General features: G+C 39.7%; 1 protein-coding gene across 2 annotated transcripts in view; it reads right to left on the bottom strand.

The window, feature by feature from the left end:
• The window catches only part of atp11b (ATPase phospholipid transporting 11B), a 70,001-nt gene extending 51,022 nt beyond the window's left edge, over positions 1–18,979 (bottom strand). For both annotated transcript variants that reach the window (XM_072438316.1, XM_072438315.1), the window contains exons 1-3: positions 18,884–18,979; positions 7,000–7,116; positions 4,615–4,704 (exon numbers count right to left, since the gene is read on the bottom strand). In XM_072438316.1, the coding sequence (XP_072294417.1) occupies positions 4,615–4,704; positions 7,000–7,116; positions 18,884–18,910 (234 nt within the window). In that variant the 5' untranslated portion in view covers positions 18,911–18,979. The remainder of the gene's footprint in view (positions 1–4,614; positions 4,705–6,999; positions 7,117–18,883) is intronic.
• Positions 18,980–24,021: the final 5,042 nt, after the last annotated feature.

The raw sequence follows: 24,021 nt of genomic DNA, 5'->3' as shown, positions 1-24,021 counted from the left end.
CACCTCTGCCAACCCAATTCTGATTCTGAACATAAACGTGCAAGGGAAGTGTAAGAGAGATGTGTGAAACAGGAAACGCTCGACTTCCTCCAGGTTAACCGTCAGTTTGGCCCACACTCATGAACAGATCAAAGACGACCTGGCGCTTCCTCGTCATCGTCATCATCATCATCATCATCATCATCATCATCATCATCATCATCATCATCATCATCATCATCATCATCATCATCATCATCATCATCATCATCATCATCATCACCACAGCGGACACGAGGATGAACTACAGCGACGCCGTCTTATGTGCAAGAGAACAGAGAAAATACTGGCTCTGACTAACTATTACTGAGAGAATAAACATTGTGAGTTAAAAACAAACTTTCTGAATGATTAATTTGACATAAACTGTATTTTTGAGGAAAAGCTGAGCAGAAAGGACTTCATTTTGCTTCTAAAATCATAACATTTATTTTAATTGTACAAGAAAATACCCAATTTAGTAAAGAAATTTAACTTTTCCATACATTAAATAAAAGAAAATACATTTTTCTTCTAAAAATGTCACAATTATAATTTTCACATTGTGACAAGATGGAGGAAGAAACAGGCAAGAGGGCGGGGCCATTTGCTTTTGTAGCAATATGAAATTTGTAGAGATGGGAAATACATAGACACAGAATATTGTGAATGTGCTTTTGAAAATTTGCAGCATTTTAAGTTTCTTGTTTAGTTTTTTTTTTTAAATGCTACAAAAAGAATCAATTAAAAATAAACATTAGGTAGGGCTGCAAATAACAATCATTTTACAAATGTATAAGTTTAGCGATTAATCTTTAGATTAATCAATTAGTTGTTAGGTTGTTGACGCAAAAGTCACATTTTGAAAAGATTGACTAAATTTGAAGTGAAGCGTTTACAGATTAAAGGTCCCATAACATGCTAAATCGACTTTTCAGAGCTTTTAACCTTCTTACATTGCTATTTGTGCTTCATATATGTACCCTGAGTGTTTTTTTGATTGATTCCCGCAGTTTTTAGCTATATTACAGACTATCTCCTTTCCTCGAATCTCCAAACTGACGGGCGGTGGGTGCAAGACCACGTCATAAGGGCAAGCACGCGTCACCATTACGTATGGGTGATATTTCTTAACTATTATGTTAAGGGTATTGCACAACCCTTATTATTATCAATTATACACTTAGGATAGACTACGAAACGTGAAAAAAGCATGTTATGGCACCTTTAGGTGTTTTCATCAAATACACAACATTTACACATGTTTGTCATAGTTTCCTCAGCTCGTGGCGTGTTTTGGAACCTGTGTATAGACAATTACTTCAATAATTGATTAACTTCGGTGATCTTTCTTTCGTTTTGTGACTAATTTGACGGACATTTAAAATGTATCTGATAATTCAACCTGAACTAATACATTTTAAAACAGGTTTTAGCACATTTCTGTTGGATTTACACCGTATAATTTGACTCGCGTATCGACAAACTCAAAAGAAAGGAGACATTCATCGTTACCAATATCGCCCACTCCTAATTTGTGAGGTAAGGCAGACAGATCGTGGCTAATTGGGAATGCTAACCCCTTTACCACTGACTGGAGCTTGTGCACAGAATTAAAACACTAATAATGACAAAAGGACACGAGAAGTGGAAGCAGAACTTATAACAATCGCTTAAATATTCATCTTCTTGTAAGTTAATATCCTCGTTTGTCTGATTCCTCATCACGTTTCTGTAGTATGAGGAGTACATGGATACTACAGAAACATATGGAGTTTTAAAGGTTGTGGGAGATGGGCGTGGCTTTGCTGCTGGGGCCCAATGAGCAGGAGAGACTCACAGTCCTGAGTGATGCTTTGAGACGGGCCACGCCTCCACATCTGAGAGTGTCAGTTTAGACCAGCGCAGTGAATCATGGGCCGTCACAAACACTAAGTTTCAGTTGTATCATCTGGACAGTTTTAGAAAAACAAGACCTTTGGACTCTCATCCAAGAGTCATTCTCAATCTGCGGATCAAGTATTTATCCTACGTTGAGTAAACCCTGCCCAACGGGCCAAACCTCCTGATATTACCCTGTCCTGTTTACAGTTTCACCTGAAACTAATCCTCTTTGTTACCCTAACAGCCCTGCAATAGGTCATAGAAATGCTATTGTTAACAGACCGCTGCTCCCTCATCACTGAGTACCTGATTATCATGTGAATGGCCAGGGCTGATGCCGCTCCATGGCTTCAACATGCTGTTATACACTGCTGGAAGATTACACCTTAAACCTACATTCCTCTTTTCAAACAGAAATGCCTCCTTCAAACCATCTCTTCTCCTGCTTAGAACCTTCATCTCACTGTCCTCAGAAGAGCAGTTTGTGGTTTTAAGATGAAGATGCACGACGCTCTGAGGTCCTGAAGATCTGAGGTGATAAACCTCTTGTGTAGTGGCTGTTTAGTCTCACAGATGTAACACTCTTTACAACTTTCACGGTACACAAGTACACACGGGTACACAGGTCCACAAGTGCAAAGGTACACAGGTACACGGGTACACAGGTACACGGGCACACAGGTACACGGGCACACAGGTACACGGGCACACAGGTACACAGGCACACAGGTACACGGGCACACAGGTACACGGGCACACAGGTACACGGGCACACATCTGAACATGCAATATATTACAAAAATATCATGATAATATTGAAACTACTTTATGCCATTTACACATTAACTCTAAAGCAGGATACTTCCAATAAAGCATATTCTACATCAATCCAAATCCAGGAGCTAAAACAAATGAACAGCAGCTAATGTCTATAATGAGTTACTCATTCAGTCCTCACATTTTACAACTAACACCCTATTGAAGAAACAAGACAGACACACAACAAATATTGAGCCCTAATATACATCGTTCCATCATTTATTGGACAATAAGTCGATATACAATAGTAATTACCTGACATAAATTAATCTTAATTTTAATCAAATCGAGAGCCAATAGTTTCAGATTGTCAGTGATCAGCTCTGAGCTTTTAAAGCAACAGATGGTAAAAACATGTTTGGACAAATCAGATGGTCTTCTTTCATTAAAGATGGGCTGCAACGTTTTTTAATAAGTGGAATATAGCTTTCATTTTTTCCCAACGAGTTCATTTGGCCAAACCTGAGAAAACGCCTTGGTAACCGAATGCTTTAAGAGCGGTTGTAAAATCAGTGTCGTCACACCGCAAACACGCTGTAGCTGCACCCTCATTGTTTTTTCGTCTGAAATGTGCTAAACAGAGCGGGATTTTACGTTTTACACGACAAATCTTGCAATAACACGGAGATGTGAAGCACTGCACTGCTCTCAAGAGGGAAACGGGCTCTTTGAGTGGCCAAAACGGAAGATTAGAGGACGTTTTTGGACACGATTTGTCCCGGACTAAGAGAATGTAAGCGGCAATGTGTGGCAAGTCTGGTAATCTATGCTACCCACATTTCACGACAGTTTCCAAAACCTCGCGAAGTATCGACTTGAATATGCAACAAAAGTAAGTTGCAAGATATTTTCAGTTGTCTGTGCTTTTCGTAGCCACCATATGCGCTGTCTGACTGATGCCGTGTGCGTGATGTTGTTGTTCACGGGAGAGTGCTGACCTTATGCATATCACTGGTTGTAATAAATATACCAGGAAGTTGAATGGACCGGTGTGTGGTATAGTTATCTGAATAACTTGTCTGGGAAGTCAGTGCGCGTCTGGTGCAGCACTGTGCTCACAGCAGTGCACACTCCGCACACAGGCTCCGCAATGCATCCACGGCGCGGTGGTGATCTGCGGCCGTGCCGTGTGCAATGCATCCGCAGCATCTCCGTGGATCGCTGTGGATGCATTGCACACGGCCGTGGATCGCCGCGGATGCACCGCACACGGCTGCAGCGGCCGTGGATCAGACAAGTTATTCAGAAAACTATACCACACACCGGTCCATTCAACTTCCTGGTATAATGTGGAGTCCGCAGCGTTGAGCAGCAGCACATTCTCGTCTCCTCATCATCATTCTCATCCGCTCTATTTTCATGGTCTGCCGAGGCTCACGCTCAAATATATGAGGCAAGAAATGTTCTTCAACATATGCATCATCATATGCATCATCATCATCTGTTGAAATCTGCTCACTTGACGAGGATTTAGTTGTATTTTGCTCGCTCTCACTGTCCACTTCAGTGTAAATATCCTCAGTGTAGGCTAGACAGTGTCACGGTGTGACGACACATTTCCGGGTTAGGTGAAGGCAAAAACACGGACGCAACAAAAAAGCGTTATTCATTAAAATAAAAGTTAATTTTTTTAAGCAGAGTATCTGAATAAATTAAGACATGGATACTAAAGGCCAACGAGGACTTAACAGCACAATTTCAAATAACATTGCAGCCCATCTTTTAGATGTAAAGCCATATTCATGTGTTTTTAGTTCAAAAATCAATTGCAAAATTAATCGGCTCAAAGTCACCTTGACCGGCTCAAAGTCACACAGACTGGCTCAAAGTCACCTTGACTGGCTCAAAGTCACACAGACTGGCTCAAAGTCACATGGACCGGCTCAAACTCACCTGAACCAGGAAGATGATGAGGAAGTAGAAGTTGGCGATCCTTCTGAACTGCTCGAACAGATTCTTGGGGACAAAGTTCCATATTGTGTACTGAAAAACAACAAGGGCATGCAATTAGATTACTGTAGATACTTCTGATGCATAAAAACTGTAATCTGCAGAATTTAGTTTGAATATTCATCGAGTTTTGATTCCAGATTTCAAGATACTGAATTTTATTGTTACGATTATTGTGCGAAGAAACATCACAATTTTACAATTATTCATGATTATTGACTTCACTTTGGCTTCTTCACACGCAACACATAAAAGCAATGCAAGATATAAACAATAAAGTATGTTGAGCACAGTTCAACACTAAGTATTCAGCAGCAACTTTTAAGGTCTGTGGAGGGTCCAAAACCCTTCATGGTCTGAATGAAATATTCCGCAAAATGCCATAAAATCTCCATGCAAGTATGTTTTGGCAATAAAAAGTTTTACCACAGAAACGTAAACGGAACGCTCTGTTAAAATACAGCAGCGCAGCATTAGCATTTAGAGCGCGGCATTAGCATTCCTGGATTTTTACACAAGTTTGGACCAATTTCTTCTCCTCTTCGTGTGGGCATTTGGCACAACACACATCCTCCACGTTTGCTCTTGTAGTTGTCGAACAAACAGAGCAGGTTTCTACGTTGAAATGAATGAGTGGTGTGTTAGTGGGCGTTTCCCTGGACTGTAAATGAAACTGAAACCTCCCAAGCGAAGCACCAACGTTTTCCATCAGAAGACTTACAAATCCGAGTGGGAGTGGCCTGTCTGCGCACGTCGTGGTTCTTTTGTTTACTCTGTGCGTTCCCAGTGTGTGTGCGTTTGTCTTTCTCAACCTGGGATCTCACTTAAGACTACGGCGGCTTAAGCACTCTGAACCTGAAGCACTCTGTACCTTTTCTTGTCACCCAAAAGTAGCAAATGTTTTCTCAATAAACACATTTAAGTTTGCGGGCTAAATTAAACGGTAGCAGTGAACTACTTCCGGTCTGTTGTGCGTTTACGTCACTTTTCTGTATCTCTTTTTATGTGTTTTTATGCCGTTATTGATCGATTCCCGGCTCTGAAACCAGGTATTGCACCTGCATTGCACCTGTGAATAGGACCATTACTTCCACCAGGGTTCATCCTACATTTATAGCAATTAAGTAACAGTTTTACCAATTGCATTTATTTTTTTCAAGCAATATTGCTATTTTGTTGTGATAATTTTCTCATCATAAAAAATAAAGCAAAAAAGTAATTTATATTGTTCAGTTCTTTCAATATGAATTGCCCAAAATGGAAAGAATATGATTATTAAATATGTTTGTTTTTTGTGTGTGAAGCAGTTTGTTTATTTAAAACTACAACCAGAGGTGCATTTTATTTAAAGGCGCAATGGACGATTTTTCGGAGATTTGAGGGAACTATATTATGATAGATCAATGCACTTAGACACGCGGAAACGTGGGGACGAACCGCATGCGGCTGCAGGTGAGCGGTAGGTGTGTTTTATGATTGATACGTGGCAGGACTAATCGGCAGTCCACGCCACGAGGAAATAAGACTCAGATTTGGGCCAAAAAAATCGTCCATTCAACCTTTAAGTGACCGACTTGTTTAACACACTTTAATTGAAAAAACACCTTTTGATCAATGTAATTTCTGTCACTGTTCAATTAAATTTTTTAAAAAATGTTGAAGCCCAAATTAACCATAATAACAGTAATAATGAGAGTTCAAGATATCTGTGGCCTCTATTTATTTTTAGAAGCTTTCACAGATTGACAGTGCTTTGGTCAGAGTGACAGGTTTTTATGTTCTAATTTTGACTTTATTTGGTGTATTTTACCTGTTGTAAATTTAAATTATAGTTTTGTAACAATCAAGTAGCTATTTGTGGAGACATTTTTTAATTCCATCCTCAATAGATTAGCTTGCAGCAACTGGGCCAAAACTTATTTCCTCGTGTGATGTCATCAATTACAAACAGGAGGTACAACTATACACCTAAAAAACGAGCTAGCCTAGGATACACTGTTTATATTTTTTGGCAACGTTTTAAATATAATCATCTTAACTCAATATCTTAGTTCAATAAGTGATCCGACCCATCATAGGCATTTAACACACGGGCATGAGGCTAGTAAAGCTAACAACAACTAGTATGCTAACGCCGGCTTCGCAGAGCTGCATTTACGACATACTCGTACCGGGACAAAACTCATTTCACTTTAACGCTTAGAAATACCGTACGCCGAGTGTTACATCATCAATAAAGAATCCCGTAAAGGCTGATATTTTCACGACACAACCTCGAGCGAACGTTCATCTTTACGCGCGAGCTGAAGACACAGAGGAGCGTGTCACCTTGGATGAGATGATGCGGTTGTCGGCGAAGCGCTGGGGGACGTAGTGGCCGTTTTGGGGGAAACGATTGGCCACGTAAACCGTCCTGGTGTCGCTCTGATGAGGCGGATCGACGCCCTGCAAAAAGCACAAACAAAAATACAGAGTTATGACCATTAGCGTGCACATGTTAACGTTAAGTCTGCTCCAAGTCTGTCCCTTCTTTTGCCTGTGAAAGTCACCAGGCTCTCCACAAAATGCTCCAAACATGATACACCAAGAAAAAGATAAACGTTTAAGGGCCAATGACGGGGTTTTACAATTTTTATAATGTTGACTTTATTTGGTGTATTTGTACCTGTCGTACATACAAGTGATAGTTTTACACCAATCGAGAAGGTATTTGTGGAGTAAACGTTGAAAAATCTGTAGAAAAATAACAGGAAGTGACATCACACCAGGGACACTCATTCCAGTCAAAGTTAATGCAGAATTTACAAAAAATAATCCACTTTTTGACTCTCTAAACAGTAATTTCACAAAATAAAGTCGGGACAATAAAAATGCCTGTAATTGGATAAATGAAGACTAATAAAAGACTAGTCTACCACAAAAATATTTTATTTTTATTGTTTTTGGTCATTTGGACAATATTGACATTTTACCACAAAGAAAGCAACATTATTACGTCAAAACGTCAATAATACACTTTATTTATAACTATTCTGGTCAAACCGGCCTTGAGAACCGAGTATATTCCGTTGAAAGTTTAGTATCATCATTATATTCCCTCTGACGAGAACACGGAACGAGAAAATGTTGTAGCTCAATATTTGACAGTTTATTGTAGTAAACCACGATCAGGACGTACTCCAAACCCCCGGGGCGGCCCCTAGCTTCCCATATGCTAATGTAGTAAACCGTACACATTACTGAGAACATAAATAGGTAAATAAACTCATTGTGAAGCTCATGGTGACGACAGAACGTCCTGGCGGCCTCGGCTCCTGTGACTCATGTTGTGATGAGGACTCTGGGGGCCGATCTAACGCCGCGTTCCTCTAATACGTTACAACAAGGAGCTCCGCGGGGTTCCGAGCGTGACGCGTGGGCGCTCGGGTGAGGTTTACAGAGAATGAAGCGTTCAAATGGAGCAGGTTGGTGCCCTTTATGAGTCAGATCACAGAGCGGCGTCAGGGTTCTTTAAATGGGACGGTTGCATGTACTGGAGCGTCAGTGATGTTGTAATTCAGGGAGCGTCTGCGAAATAAAACCCTTTGTGAAAGGACTGATATATGATGAGTACATGTGAGACAAGTAAAAATATACTGTAACTACAATGCATTTTTCTACAATGAAGTAAAAATATACTGTTACTGAAAGTACAATGCATTTTTCGACATTGAATTCAAAATATTTTGTAACTTGAACGCATTTTTTGACACTGAAGTAAAAATATACTGTAACTACAACACATTTTTCAACACTGAAGTAAAAATATTCTGTAACTAGAACGCATTTTTCGACACTGAAGAAAAAATATACCGTAACTACAACGCGTTTTTCCGCATGAGATCTGATTTTTCAAGAAGAGTACAAAGACGGCGATCTTAAAAATATTTGTTTTAATAGAAATTAAATTATTGGGGAAAAAAGAATATTCAGATATCTAGGGTTAGTTAGTTAAATAATTGATTGATGATGTCTTAGTCCAGTGGTTCCCAAAGTGGGGGTCACGACAGGATTTCATGATGTAAAGTAGGTTATTATGTTATCCAATAAAACACACAATTTTAAAAGGTTTACAACATGAAATTATTACAGATTTAATTTAATTTTACTGTGAGGGTCCTGATTTGGCCAAATATTTATTTTTGTCTTAGTTGACAATTAATGTGTAGTTTCTTGGTACTTTTCTTTGCGCCATTGTTAATTTTTACGTCCTGACCGTTTTGGGAGCTTCTCGAACATATTGCATGTTACGATCCGGTCCCAATATCATGCACATCTCGTTTTCGCCTCAAAAGTGAAGTCAATGATAAAGATCACCATGAAATGAGCGAGAAATACGAGTGGCGACCGATTAATTCACCGATAAATGTAGATCGTGTCGACAGAAAGCGGGTCTTTCTTCTGTGAAAATTTAAGCCGCTGGGGAGATTCTGAAATGTATTTAGTGCTAAAAACAAGCTCTAGTCTGACTCGCTCTGACCACAGTGAACCACAAATTGCAGCTCGAGGCGGAGCAAGCTATATACGAGCGCTCCGACTCATCAAGAACAAAACCATGCTCTTAATAAGACGAGCAGACGATTAGACGTGGGGAGAAAACATTATAAATCATGGGGGAGCTAAAACAAAAGCATGCAAAACGCAACAAACGGGTAAATTCAAATCAACAAACAAAACAGGGCTCTTAACAACAGGTGTCGACACTCACACTGGCGTAGCTTAAACCGTTACAGTACTTTTGAACGACAAATTAATATTAACGCATTCAACTAAATGTTACGAATATCAACAGATTTGCTACAACTATTTCTTGAGGGTGAAAATGTTAATGTTAAGATATGGAATGGAACGGAATCAGTCCATTAGAGTTAGAACGGTGTGCCGGTTCCCGAAATATCGGGCCGATATTTGTACTTTTTCATCAGCCTTAAATACACAGCCAGGATAAAAACACAGTTGCACCTGGATATTCAACCAAACAAACACTTAAGAGCCTCCTGCTGGGCAGCTGCTGCACGGGCGGTGCATCTTTCAGCTGCGGCGGGGTATTTGAGCCAGGCTGATGCAGTGAGCGGCTTCTCGCTTCCGAAACGACCACGATAAAATAAGATAAATCCCGTGGTCATGGACAAAATGAAGGAGAAGCAGAAACTAATACTACAAAAACAAAGCCACAGAGAACGTGTCGCTGTAATCAAAGCTAAAGGCGGTGCTAGCAAATATTAGCACTTTTTTTGGCATAGGCTAATATTTTGTTTGACCTGACTAATTACTAAAGAAAATTGTGGATGTCGAAAAATTACTTCTATAGATTTTTTACCCCTTCTTATCAGACTTTTCTTAAGCAAATAACGAAAAATAAACACAGTAATTAAGTTAGCAGACATTTCGAATCATATTTTCTGGTACAATTATCAAAACCGGCCCAAAGATATCGGCCATCAGCTACTCTAGATGTTTTAATATATATCGTATAGTCATCAGCCACGGAAAAAACAATCAATACAAATAAAAGATGGCACGCCTCAAAATGTATTTATGTACGCATTTGTCATGGCCCCGTTCATTTCCTGTCGTGTCTTTGTGTCGGCACGATCGTAAAACCAGTCATCTGTGGTAGAGGAAAAGGTCACTATTTAACGCTGCCTCAACCTGAGCAAATCCACATTTTCTACATTTCACGTCATATATTCCAATGCAGAGAGGTGGGAGATGTGTAGAAACATCCATAATATGCAATTAATAGTTGCAAAAACAGAATATCGAGCGTGTCATTTAATAAGTAAAACTATTAAAATGACCTAAAAAGAGACACACGGCTCGATCAAAGGGAATAAAGTGACATTTTGCACTTGTGTGGTTCATTTTATGGTCCATCTGTTTGCAGTTTATGATCTCAAAACCTTCTTCAGTGCACATTATTTAAATTATAATTGATTTTCACGATAAACTGCTAAACCCATAAAAGAACCTCTTACATTTCAGAACATTTCAGAACATGTTTGTAAAAAGTCTTCCATAAAAAGCAGAGCCGAGGACATTCTATTCTACACTTGAATAATTTCAGACAGTTTGAAGTATGATGACACTAGCTTCATATTAGGCCATAACAGAGGAGCAGAAAAAGATTGAAGGTCCATAAAGACTGCCATTCTTGGATTTAAACCGCTTTAGTTTAAGTGGAGAGCGTAACGACTGCTCAGAGCCACAAAAATTGAGGCTAATCTCTGCCGCGGCGGTTAAACTACTGCAGATGCCGTGTGCAGAGACATATTCACGATTAAGAGACTCCACGAAGACGGCGAGATCTTTAGATGCCGTGTGCAGAGACATATTCACGATTAAGAGACTCCACGAAGACGGCGAGATCTTTAGATGCCGTGTGCAGAGACATATTCACGATTAAGAGACTCCACGAAGACGGCGAGATCTTCAGATGCCGTGTGCAGAGACATATTCACAATTAAGAGACTCCACGAAGACGGCGAGATCTTCAGATGCCGTGTGCAGAGACATATTCACAATTAAGAGACTCCACGAAGACGGCGAGATCTTCAGATGCCGTGTGTAAAGACATAGTCAAGATTAAGAGACTCCACGGAGACGGCGAGATCTTCAGATGCCGTGTGTAAAGACATAGTCAAGATTAAGAGACTCCACGGAGACGGCGAGATCTTCAGATGCCGTGTGTAAAGACATAGTCAAGATTAAGTGAGTCCACGGAGACGGCGAGATCTTCAGCTGCTGTGTGTAAAGACATAGTCAAGATTAAGTGAGTCCACGGAGACGGCGAGATCTTCAGCTGCTGTGTGTAAAGACATAGTCAAGATTAAGTGAGTCCACGGAGACGGCGAGATCTTCAGATGCCGTGTGTAAAGACATAGTCAAGATTAAGTGAGTCCACGGAGACGGCGAGATCTTCAGATGCCGTGTGTAAAGACATAGTCAAGATTAAGTGAGTCCACGGAGACGGCGAGATCTTCAGATGCCGTGTGTAAAGACATAGTCAAGATTAAGAGACTCCACGGAGACGGCGAGATCTTCAGCTCATCTGGAAAAGCTGCAGGTCAAACGGACATGAACAACTCTGGATTGCGCCGTTTGTTTTCAGCGCCGTTTCAGGAGGAAACCGTCTGAATCCCGCCGCCTCAAACGCAAAGGAATCACACGAGAAAAACCAGACGGACAGATTTAGTTTAAGGCTTTGAATGGTGGTGATGAAGAAGAGGAGAAGGCTGATGGTTCTGCTGCAGCGCCGGAGCTGGAACAGGTGAATCGTTACCAAAGAAATAGTTGCATTTTTCCGAGCCTATCAGTGACGTATTATTTTAAAAAATACTGCAAAAAGGGACCATTTAAAAACATAAATGGAAAATATATTACACTTTAAACTTCCACAGAAGGGAATGTAGTAATATTTGCACTTTTGTAGGTATTTTTAGTATTATTTCACATCTATCCAATGCTTAAACATAACTAATACATCAATAATTACTATATTAAATTAACGTTCAAAGGTAATAGATTATAAAATATATTCCGGGGCTCAGTATTTAGCGCATGTGCATTCACTTTACACTAGTGGGTAGATTTTTTGATTTCTACGGCTAATAATAGTTTCATTTTGTTTGTCGCAGCTCAAACATTTTACATTTTTAAAAAGTGTTTCCAGAAATATCCTGCTTTAGAGTTATTGTGTCAGTTTCAATATGATCGTTTATCAGGATATGTTTTGAATCAATATAGCCAGCTTCAAAATTACTTTTTAAACACATTTTCAACCAAATAAAGATATAGTGTATGAAGGCTTCTGGAGAGAGAGAAGTGTATTATTGATGAAAATCTTAAATACTTTAGCACCGCCCTCTTTCCGTACGTGCTTTAGAGTCTGTGGAAAATAATCCCTCTTCCATCCACTAAATACTACTTCAGGAAAAGCTGTGTTTTGCTAGTTCTGATAAAGCCGTACATGACAACAGAGCAAACATTTCCAGCCCGTTGTTGTCGCTCCTGACAGGTCATTTATTCCCTGCATGAAGCCGACGAGCCTTGGAGGAGACATTCAGCGTTCGGCTCAGCTGGGCTTCAGACGCCGGGACTGTGAAAGGGGCATTTAATCAGACGAGATGGGCCAGGCTAATCACAGATGGCGACCGGAGAGGCAAATAAAAGGCAGAGTGGACTGTAATGGAGCGGGGAGAGAACGTGAGGAGCACTCGAGGAGCACTCGGAGCTGCAGCTGATGGATCACGAGTGACACGAGCGACGCCACCGCCGGCAGTGAACGCAGCAGTGAACGCAGCAGTGAACGCATCCAAACATACGAGGCAGGAGTCGAAGAAGAAGACCAGGCGGGAAAAAAAAGCGTAGCCTTATTCTCCTAAATTACAAATCCAAACACACACGGGAGGAGTCGGCCTTCAGTGTGGTCCACAGAAGAAGAAGACTTCCAGAAACAAATGCCGACTTCCAGAAACAAATGCCGACTTCCAGAAACAAATGCCGACTTCCAGAAACAAATGCCGACTTCCAGAAACAAATGCCGACTTACGGGAAAAAAATAATGACTTCCAGGAGGGGGGGAATATTGACTTCCAGAAACCAGGAAAGAAATACTGACTTACGATAAAATAATTTAAAAATACTGACTTCCAGGAGAAAATACTGACTTCCAGGAACCAGGAAAGAAATACTAGCTTTTGATTCAAAAAAATGTAAATACTGAATTCTGGAAACAAATACTATCTTCTGGAAACTAATAACATCCGGAAACATAAAATGTACAAAGATTTAATTCAAAGCCAATGTTGAGTATTGAGTATATCGTTAGGTTTTTTTTTTTCAAATAAATGCTGCAAAAATAGCTAATTAGGGTCTAATATTTAATATTTAGATAGGGGTGTAAGGGGATATTTTGTACTTTTCTAATTCATTTTACCGACATGTTTATCACGTTTCTGTTGGCTTGTCATAATAGTCTATCTTCATCCGGATACTCCAAAACAATCGACAGTTAAAGTTTTCCGTAAAACCTACTGATGGCACTAAACGTCTCTCGTTTGATCAGGTCAAAGAAAAGCCTCCTGCAGACTTTCTCATTAGTCGTGACGCCATAACAAGCTTTCTAATTACACTTTTAATTAACCGGCAGACGGGTCAGACGGATGGGCCGGGTCAAATGGAAGGAGTTTATCCCAAATGATGGAAACAACTTCTGCGTCTGCACCAAGTGAAAAAGGCCAGGGCCAATCCTGAAGAAAACTTTGTACAACTTCACAGAACATTTTAATTACTGCGCTGTTGACCTTTCTCTTCTTGAGACACTTCAGAGGACACAGACTTCTGAGAACACAGTGACTAATCAGTGATAGACACATTTGTTTGCTTTTTCTGTTCTAGTGGCTGTTCCTCACATGATCCATCTCTCAAAAGGTTAAAACTCCTCCATATTTAACCTGTGCAGACAGTTGAAATGTTCTATATTATTCCATTTATCAGATCGAAAACTAACTTTCAAGCACCTGGGAAGACAAAATATAAAAAGAAAGCTACGAAAACCCACTTATTTTTAGTCGTATCCGCCATTCTGGGAAGAATCAGGGTCAGTTCATTTCCAAACCCAGAAAGAAAAGAAAAATCACAAGAAAAGGTGTTATATGAGCATTAAAGCCTAAACTTTTCATTTTACAACAATGACCTAAAGCTCATTTTTGTGCGTGTTTGACTTGTCAAAACTCAACAAAAGCCAAAGTGTCAATCAGACCGCTCTCCACCAGCAGCTTTTTACTCCTTATATTTACCAAAGAAAATCTAGATGGGATTTTATATCTAATTTTCACCCTGGGCAGAGCTAGTTTCCTCTTTTAATTTAAGTATATCAGCTTCTGAGTCCCAGCTTCACAAAGAGTCCAGACTTCTGTGCTCCAGTTGGGAGACATTTTAGTCAGGCGTTTTAGGAAAAATCCACCTAAAACAAGTTTAAACAGACTTTATCAAAATGGTAAACAAAAATATAAAAAATTCTGGAATGATTAACCTAAGAAAAAGGATGTTTTACCATTTTAGTGTCGCAATTTAATGATTATTTACAATTACTGACGCCAAAACAACAGCAAAACACTTAATTTTCAACCATTGAACCATATCTACTTTAGCTTTAGGGCTGTGGTCGACTAATGACATTGTTGGTCGACTAATGACACGCCCCTTTCAGTATCTTTATGATCTGACCACGGCCCACACAGCAAAAGACCACAACAGCAAAACAACGATTTATACAGAAAAGTACAAGGAAACTGTGTATTTACTACTTTAAAAAACGCAGAATAAACTCCCAGATCTTCAGATAGCTCACGTGTTCTTTTCTGTCGTTGTCATCCCAAATGAATAAATCCTCAAAATAAAATAATTAAGTTGACTAATATCTGTAAAAATCTTGGTTGACAAAAACATCAACCGATTAATCGATAGGGATTTACAATTTTAGAGTAATGATTATTGGGGGAATATTGAGGATTTTATGATTAAACACCTCACTCCGAGCACTTTTAAGTATTATATCAGTTATTAGTGCGACAAAGAGAAAGTTAGGCAGGTTCACGGCATCAAATATTTGTGAAAAAACGGTTAATCTTGACATTTATCAAATCGACTAAAGGTTTACTGTCCTTATCGGCGTTGGTCTTTGTAATCAAGAGATCCACAGTTAATATTCTGTCAAAAAAGCATATGGTTTGAAGCAGAGTTCAGACTTTGCCATTATTACATTTGATTTTCGTGAGTCGGTCCTGCTCATGCTCAGGAAATGTATGCATTTTTATCTGTTTTTAATAAGACAAAATCAAATCAGAAATTGGGATCGATCAAGACGAGGCGGGGGAAAAAAGACAATCACGGCATCGTCCTGCTTAACTCCTGTGTGGTTTCCATTCTCCGTCTAAAACCAGTTCCTTTGCCAATCCTCGGCCTGAGACGACGTCACTGTATGCAAACAAACTGAGTCACAATGAGCTGAGGATTGTGTTACGCCGGTCACTGTGGGACGAGGTAAACCCGAGACAGGCTTTCCCCAACACAATACATGCAATACATACTACAACATCCCGATATATGCAAAAAACAACAACAACATCCCAATACATGCAAAAACAACAACATCCCAAAACAACAACGTGTCCGTCCCTCCTGGTGTCGAATCGGAACTGTCAGATCTGCGTGACATGAACTTAAAGTGCACATGATGCGTTCCGGCTTTTTTCAAAGGCTGCCCCAAATAAATTGAATGTTTGCTGTAACCCGACCCAACCAGACAGTGACAAACCAACAAAGAAAAATTAATACAGGTTCACTCCTGCATGGTCTGTTCAATACAGAAGCATATATGCGTTGTGCGATGCGTTATCTCCCCCCTGGGATGATAGATAAGTTGACAAGTATGTCCAGTTATACAAAATTATTTAACACAGCGCTTTTGTCGGCGAGATGTACGACAAAAAAAATAGTCGGCTATTTTTTTACCGGGTCGGTCGGGTTACGGCAAACAGACATATTTTTTGCTCAGCCTAATCATGACTTCGTTTGGTGGGATCGTCTCCGCAGTGAATGTGTATCATCGTTTTGCTTTTCAGTTTTCGGTCGAGCGGTTGTTTGTGACAAAAAATTGTAGCGTAAAAGCCGGAAGCAGAGCCAAGCGGAATCCCTGTGATATCAAAAAGCGACAGTCCATGAAAAATGGGGGAACGATTCACACGCAGCCGATACATTTTCTGACTGTTTAAACCATCGTTCAACAGAATAAAAGGTGTTATATGGTATTATTCTTTGTCAGATCATAACTGTTTGTATGGATTTTGGCCCTTGTTTACAGTTTGGTTGCTAGGTAACGATTACTGCATTACCTCCAACCAGGAAGTACAATTATAAACTTAAAAAAAAAAAATAGGCAAAAAGGTAGTCAAATCTTAAATGTAATAATGTGCAGTATGTTTTAGTGAAATGTATTGTTTATGCACTTTAATTCTGACGACAGATTTGCAAATTGTTTTACTTCACAGATTAAAGGTTGAATGGACGATTTTTTTGGCGCACATTTGAGTCTTATTTCCTCGTGGCGTGGACTGTCGATTAGTCCTGCCACGTATCAATCATAAAACGCACCTACCGCTCACCTGCAGCCGCGTGCGGCTCGTCCCCCGAGAGCAGCACGGTTCCGCGTGTCTAAGCGCATTGTTCTATCATAATATAGTTCCCTCAGTGTACGGGACAAAATTAGGATGGAGAAGACTGTTCGAGCTGACGCAGAAGAGACGGAAATTTACTGGAGACGAGAGACGCGATGCGATCCGTCGCGCTAATAAACAAACGTGCATGTGTGTTGTATCAGTCCGCACGGGGGAGTGGCATGCGCACTTCCGCCTGCGTTCGCAAATCGTCCATTGCGCCTTTAAGAAAATTCAGTTTTAATTGTTGACATAATCATAAACATTTAATTTAGTCCATGTTGACTTTAGGCATTTTGTATTTGACAACACTGACTTATACAGTATTAAAGTATCTACATCTTGTTTATTTTGAGTGTTTATTTCACCGACAAAAATTTGAATAAAACAAAATTAAATGTTTGTCATATTGTGCATGCCTGATTTTCTTTATTTTTTTAGCTAGACATTGCCAACATCATCAATGTAATGTACCTTTTATTTTATTGCATTTAACTTTAGTCAAATTAGATTCAAGCTTGAAGTGAAGGATGCTTTTAGAGAAACAAATCTTTAGAATAGTTTTCTTTTGACAAATGACATAAAAAAGAATTGAATACAAAAGTGAAATTAAAAAACTGTATCTTGCATGTTATGCTAAGCTACAAACAGACCCTTATTAAAACAATTGTGACATTATTATGTGATCATATTTGTCCTCCATCTAGATGTTAATCATTTATTTTTAATGTTTCCTCCACATAATAAATAATTTATCTGAGCCAATGATTAGAAAACAGTTAAACTTTTTAAATGACAAACTCCAGATGTGTTGAAACTACCTGACACATTCAAGCTAGCATATTAGCATCCGAGCTAAAACTTTACACGATTTAAGTTACTTCGGAACATTTTCACCCTGTTGAGAACCATTAGTGTCCGGCTAACTTGTGAAAACGCTTTATCTGTAAGACTTTAATGAAACTATTTACTAATTAAAGTAGTTTAAAAGGTCCGGGCTAAACAGGACCGGAGCTAGCTTTAGCCGTGAAGGTGGCTAACGTGTCACACCTGGCTGTCAGAAGCTAAACAAACACACCAACTTAACACAGAAGCTAGCTTTCTTCGCCCTTTTCACCCACGCAACGTTGACAAAGCTTTATTATATTACAGAACTAAACTGTGTCATTAATATTATTTTTGTTTGGCACAGGTAGAAGTGGCCAGGACCACGACACATTTGATGCTTGAAGCTTTATTTATGTTTTACGTCTCATTTAGCGTCGTTGGTTTTAGTCCTTCTTTTAATCGTTTTCGAGGAGTAGAAGACAATGCCACGCAAACAACTTTGAGAATCTAACTGTTTTTGTGTTCTTATCTGTCACGTTTGGTCAAAAATGTTAAGATTTATGGTGTGATTTTAGTTTAATCCTGGTTCGTCCGCGCTTTAATGCGGAATTACACCTGGTTTTAGTCCTATTTTAGACAATTTTACTAAACACTCCGCTTTCAACAACTATTCGAACTTGGTAATAGTAAAACAAAGTCAGGATTATACAAGAACTTTAAGCTGTAGCATTATTTAAGTCTGTTTTATCTCATTTTTCGTGGTAAAATTCAGCTTTGGTCATGAATAAATCCCGATTTAGACCTGGTTTTAGTTTAAATGTACAACACTTTCATAACTTAGTCCAAGTTTAGACTGTTGACTCAAGTCTGGATTGAATCATAGTCAGTTTCAGTCGTGTTTTTTGTGTTTAAATTAACTTAAAACGTGCCTAAATGATCTGAGACATCTTTTACTGACACTGTGACAGCAACTCTGGTTCGGTCTTTTCCTGGTTTGGACCTGGTTTTAGTCTGGTTTAAGTCACGTCCCAAACTTACAAGTCTTAGTTTAAACTGTTGGTTGTTTTTGCGCATAAACCGTGCTAAACGCGCTCATCTCCACGCGTCTTTAGTAGTTTCTTTCTCACCAGCTGCTGCCGTATCCACCGGAGCATCTTCGCGGTAGCCGCCAGCACCGTCGCTAGCACCAGCACTAGCAACTAGCTCTGACCAGACCGAGCCAAAGCATCAAGATTCCCCCGCAACGAAGCTCTCCGCGGCGCATCACGCGGCGCATCTGGACCGCGTAATCCTCAGCGACGTGAAGCCCGAGCCCCGGTGGCGTGCGGCGGCGGCGGCGGATCCTCGCGGCAGAAGTGGCGGCGGTAGACGGGGGAGAGGAGCGCAGAGTCCCGGGGAGCTGCGCCACATCTCTGCTCTGTGTGGACCGTCCTACAGTGCGCGCGGAGCGGACACGGGCTGCTGCCGAGCGCGGAGCACGGACGCCCCCTGGTGGCCTGGCTATGGGCCTACACTCTACTCTTTTTTTTTTTCTTTTCTTTTTTTTTTTTCTTTTTTCTTTCATTTTCTTTAGATTTTTTTATTTATTTTATTTTATTTTTAAATTATTATATTTTAATTTCTTTTTACTTTATTACTTTTTTATTTATTTTTATTTTCTTTCTTTCTTAAATTCGAACTATTAAATATAAAACACAATAAACAAACCGCAACCAGAGAGCAAATTTTTTAAATCAAAATACTTGTTTTAATGGCGGTTGGCAGCCCACTGTTTGGGTTTCACCGTGAGATCTCCGAAGACTAACTGACAAACTCTGCAGTGTAAACTAACAGGGAAACTTTTAAACTTGTCATTCTGAAAAACTACCAGACCGACAAACACCAAAATGAATTCTATATGATCACTAAATGACAAAAACGCTGCATACGCTACAAGTACTAGAAGTTCCAGTTCCTAACTACTACTACTACATTCCGCCACTGTAAAAGATAGGAAAAAAATTGCAACTTTGACGACGAATCCTGAAAAAGTCTAAGACGTACATCTACAGTAGATGGCGGTAATGTGACACTTGGATACCGACCACCATAAAACACCAAAGAAGAAAAACTACGAGGCCGCGGAATATCAAAAGCAACAGCAGGAATCGCACAAAAAATATCAACAAAAAAAACCTTGAATGACGGAAATTGAACAAGAAATGCGACTCTTGAAACGGTCCCAAAAACTTATTTCTATGATAATAATAAAGAAACACAGGACCAAATAGTGACTGTTTGAAGTATTACGCAGTCACTCAAAAGGTCATGTGACTGCCGTTGAACCCTGTGTCATGTGACCCGCCGGGTAATCCCCACAGTCACTTATGTAATCGCAGCATCTGGACTTCAAACACTGTCACGTGCGAGATTCAAGTGAAAGTACACATGGCAATACAAGTACACACGTTGTACTTTTTCTCTGCTTTAATCATGTTGTAAAAATACACCCGGAGTTATGTTTAGCTTCAATAAACCTGTTCACGAGGTCGTCTGCTCCTTCTCCCGAGCCTCGTAAAAATGTTTGGCTTCAATTGTCTCAAAGATCTGGACATCTCCTGGTTTTAAGTCCAGAAAACGTCACACATTACATTCCTTTTTCTGTATCGATCGTGATAGAGGTGTATTATTGATCGAGTACTGTTGTTTTAACAGTTACGCTTCAATTTTAGTAAGAAACAAAAATAGTGAGTGCAGGATTTCATTCAGAATATATCAAGACGGCAGAAGTGTCTCGATATTGTTTTGCCACCACAGTCCGATATAAACCTGTCTCTTTTGAACAACCGGTGTATTAAATGTGGCTGAAAACAATAGCTTCTGTGCCATGGATTTGAGGGCGATTGAATTCTGGTGGTGACGATGTTCGGACCAGATTTGAACTCTTAAAAATACGACTCAGTGAAACAAACTGTGAATAGAAAAACACTTTCAAAATGTGTCTACAGAAAGTGTATTTAGTAACATGTTTTGTGAGAACTGTATCCTGGAATACTTGTACATGGAGTTGCAGTTTATTATAGTGTATGTATTTCTCTGATGTTAGGTTTATTTTCTGCATTAGTACTCTGAATATTTGTTTCTTTTATTTCGTTACCTCCCAACACTGGACACAAAAGACAAGGAAGACACTAAACAAATTTCAACACACTTGAGTAATAATGTTTTGAAGTAACATTATTTTTACTTAAACCTGTGGCCCTTAAATGTGACGTCAAAAAATGCATAATGAATCTCAAGAGTGAATGTTGGGGCACAATCTTACATATTTAAAGGCTGAAGCAGTGGAAAATAAGCTTTACAGACAATGTGCGGTGTTTGTTTCTCTCTTGTGGGTGAAAATAGTCGTTGCAATTACAAATTTATTGAGCGATTGAAGCCACTGCCCAGGATTGTGTTCATTTAAACTGCTGAGGATAATTTATATGCTTTTAGATCTAGATGCAATAACTGTTTATTAGCGTGAACAAAAAATAAAAACAATTTCAACTCTCAAAAGGTTTAAGTCTAATGTAACAAAATGTCCCATCTACTCTTTATTCTGTTTAAAAGTTATTGATCACTACATTGAAAAAAAGGGGGGGGGGGGAAATCCCTTGTGATAAATTTTTTGTTTCATTTTTTTATGTTTTCATTTTTTTTTCACCAATTCAACATACATTTATTGGATCAGGGGAATTTAAATGGCAGGAAAACACAAATGGCCATTAAAACCATGTATGTCATTAAAATGTAATCATCATTTGTGAAAGTAGAACATAAACCTATAGTTGGAGATCAATAACTTACATTTCGTGAAGCCGGTCACAAGTTTAGAAGTTAGACCAGTGGTTCTCAAATGTATTCAAAATGTACATGCATTTCATTGACTAAAACTATGACCAAAAGTAGCTATTTTTAGATAATAAAAGCTAAACATAAATGAATAAAAAAGACAAGTTGTTGTTGTGGTTGTGTTACTTTTAATGGCGGTTTGCAGCCAAGTGAAAAGGTGCATTTACCTCCACCTACTGTAGTTATACATCTTTAAAGTATGTGTTTTACACTTTACCGTTCTAGTCCCAAAACCTCAACCAAGAAACAAACCCAAGAAAATAAAACATCTCTTTTCCATTTGACTAAAACTATAATGTATTCAAACATCTACATTTACCACGGCATTTTCATTGACTAAAACCAGACTTAATGACTAACAATAATGAATCATTAAAATATCACAATAATAATCACAATAACAGTGTGTGCAGGAAAAAGAATGGTCCCGAATCACACATTTTAAGCATGTTCCTGAACACGCTCCGGTCTCTGCGTGTGTGTCCGTCCCTCGCAGGTGCTCCTTGTTTGCTCGCCACATTCTCGGCCGGAGCTGGAGGGATTAGCCTGAGCACCTCCATGCAGGTACGGACAGCTCCTGCACCCAAAGGCCCCCCGCGAGCACCCACCCACGCACCCACACACACACGCACCCAGCATGTGTGAGGGCCGCTTCAGAGCCGTGTAGTCAAGAGAGGCCAAGCAGCGACATGAAAGAGCCGTCAGCCGGAGCAGACGGCATTACGAGGGCTTAAAGGGCAGCTGTCGGGCGGAGTGAGCCGCTGTGACGTGGACGGAGCTCAAGGAGGAGGAGATCGGGTTCCAAACGTCGTCCAAAGATAAACACTGTGGGGTAAAAGTGTGTGTCTGTGTCGGACCCGCACACAAACTCGGGCCGCTCGCCAAACTAAAACACGGTTAAAGTCCATCCTGTTAATTTGATGTTGTTTGGTGAGATTGTCCCTGTGGCGAAAGAGTATCAGATTTTTACATTGGTCACGTGGCAGTTTGGGAAGAAAACGAGGAAAGTAGGAAGTGTGTGTGTGTGTGTATGTGTGTGTGTGTGTGTGTGTTTGTGCGTGTGTGTGTATGTGTGTGTGTGTGTGTGCGTGTGTGTGTGTGTGTGTGTTTGTGCGTGTGTGAACAAAAGTGTGAAAATAAAAGAGTGAAAATCAATAGAAAACCAAATCATGGCACAAATGAATCAAAGAACTCTCCCATTTTGTCCAAAGTCTGTTGAATTTTTCAATTTCCAAATGTATTTTTTTTGCCTGATGTCCGTCTCGATGTCAGTCCAGCCCTTAGTCGTGGGGGAGGTTTGTGTCAGCCATTTCTTTACAATGCTCTCGTTTTTTACCCTCTCTTTCCCACTTATTTTTTAATATAATCGGTAGAAGCCTTAATCATCAATACTTTTATATAATTTTGATATTATTATAAGCTTTAACAAACAATTCAGTCAGAGGATTACAATGATTGTTGCTTTTCTTATTTGTAAATACCTATAAAAAGTCTTGTTTCTCCAGCCAAAGGATTCTTTCAACACAAAATCTTTCATGTGATCATCTTTTACAATCTGAGTTTTTCTATCTTTTATTATCTAGACTTAGGCCATGCACACACCTAGCCTTGTATATTTATGAACGCATATCCGCCGGCTTCAGCTGCCCATCGCTTTATAAAAAGTATTGCGTACACACATAATCGTTTTAAACATGTCCATCCACACAAACCTGTATAATTGCACTCTTGAGAGCGGTCATTAGCATGCCAGACCAGTAGTTGGCAGTGTTTGCCTTAAAGTTAGACCCAATCTATCCAACGAGAGCAACCCAACACCAGACCGGAGCTTACCAAAATTTTGTTTGCACCGTTTTAAAAGACATAATCCTGCGGTTATGTGTGGATGGTGAAATCGTAGAAAAATATATGCGTTTTATCAGATACTCGGCCTCGTGTGTACATGGCCTTAAAATCTCAAATCTGTGCTATTGGGTTCAAAACATTGGTCATAAGCCATCCAGTTTTTCAGATTTTAACATCTTTGTTTAGGTTGTGTGTTTTGATTAACTCTTTCCATGTTGTAAGCACAGATTTTATCCAGGGATTATTCACTTCCCCCAAATGGCTCAATTTGGTCCTCTGCCAGTAGGGCTTGCACAGGAACCCCCGGCACAACATTACTCTCAACATTTTTCCATTGAGCTCCGTATTCTGGATCACGCCAGCAACGCTCTGATCTGAGCTGAAATAAAGTGAATGTTCAGACATGGCAATACTCAGCCTGCTTTTTCTTTTGATAATTGTCGTTTTAAATCGGATGCCTGCCTTCCCATACAAATATTGAGATTATTAGGCCCGAGCGCCACAAGCTGGCGAGAGGCCTATTAATCTCGTAAGGCCGTGCGAAGCA

This window comes from Eucyclogobius newberryi, unplaced genomic scaffold, assembly GCF_026437365.1.
Source record: "Eucyclogobius newberryi isolate DKJ021-1_F unplaced genomic scaffold, fEucNew1.0.hap1 SCAF_9, whole genome shotgun sequence".
In the NCBI taxonomy this organism is placed as follows: Eukaryota; Metazoa; Chordata; class Actinopteri; order Gobiiformes; family Gobiidae; genus Eucyclogobius; species Eucyclogobius newberryi.
The sequence above is the reverse complement of the archived record's forward strand: the minus strand, read 5'-3'. Positions and strand labels throughout refer to the sequence as shown.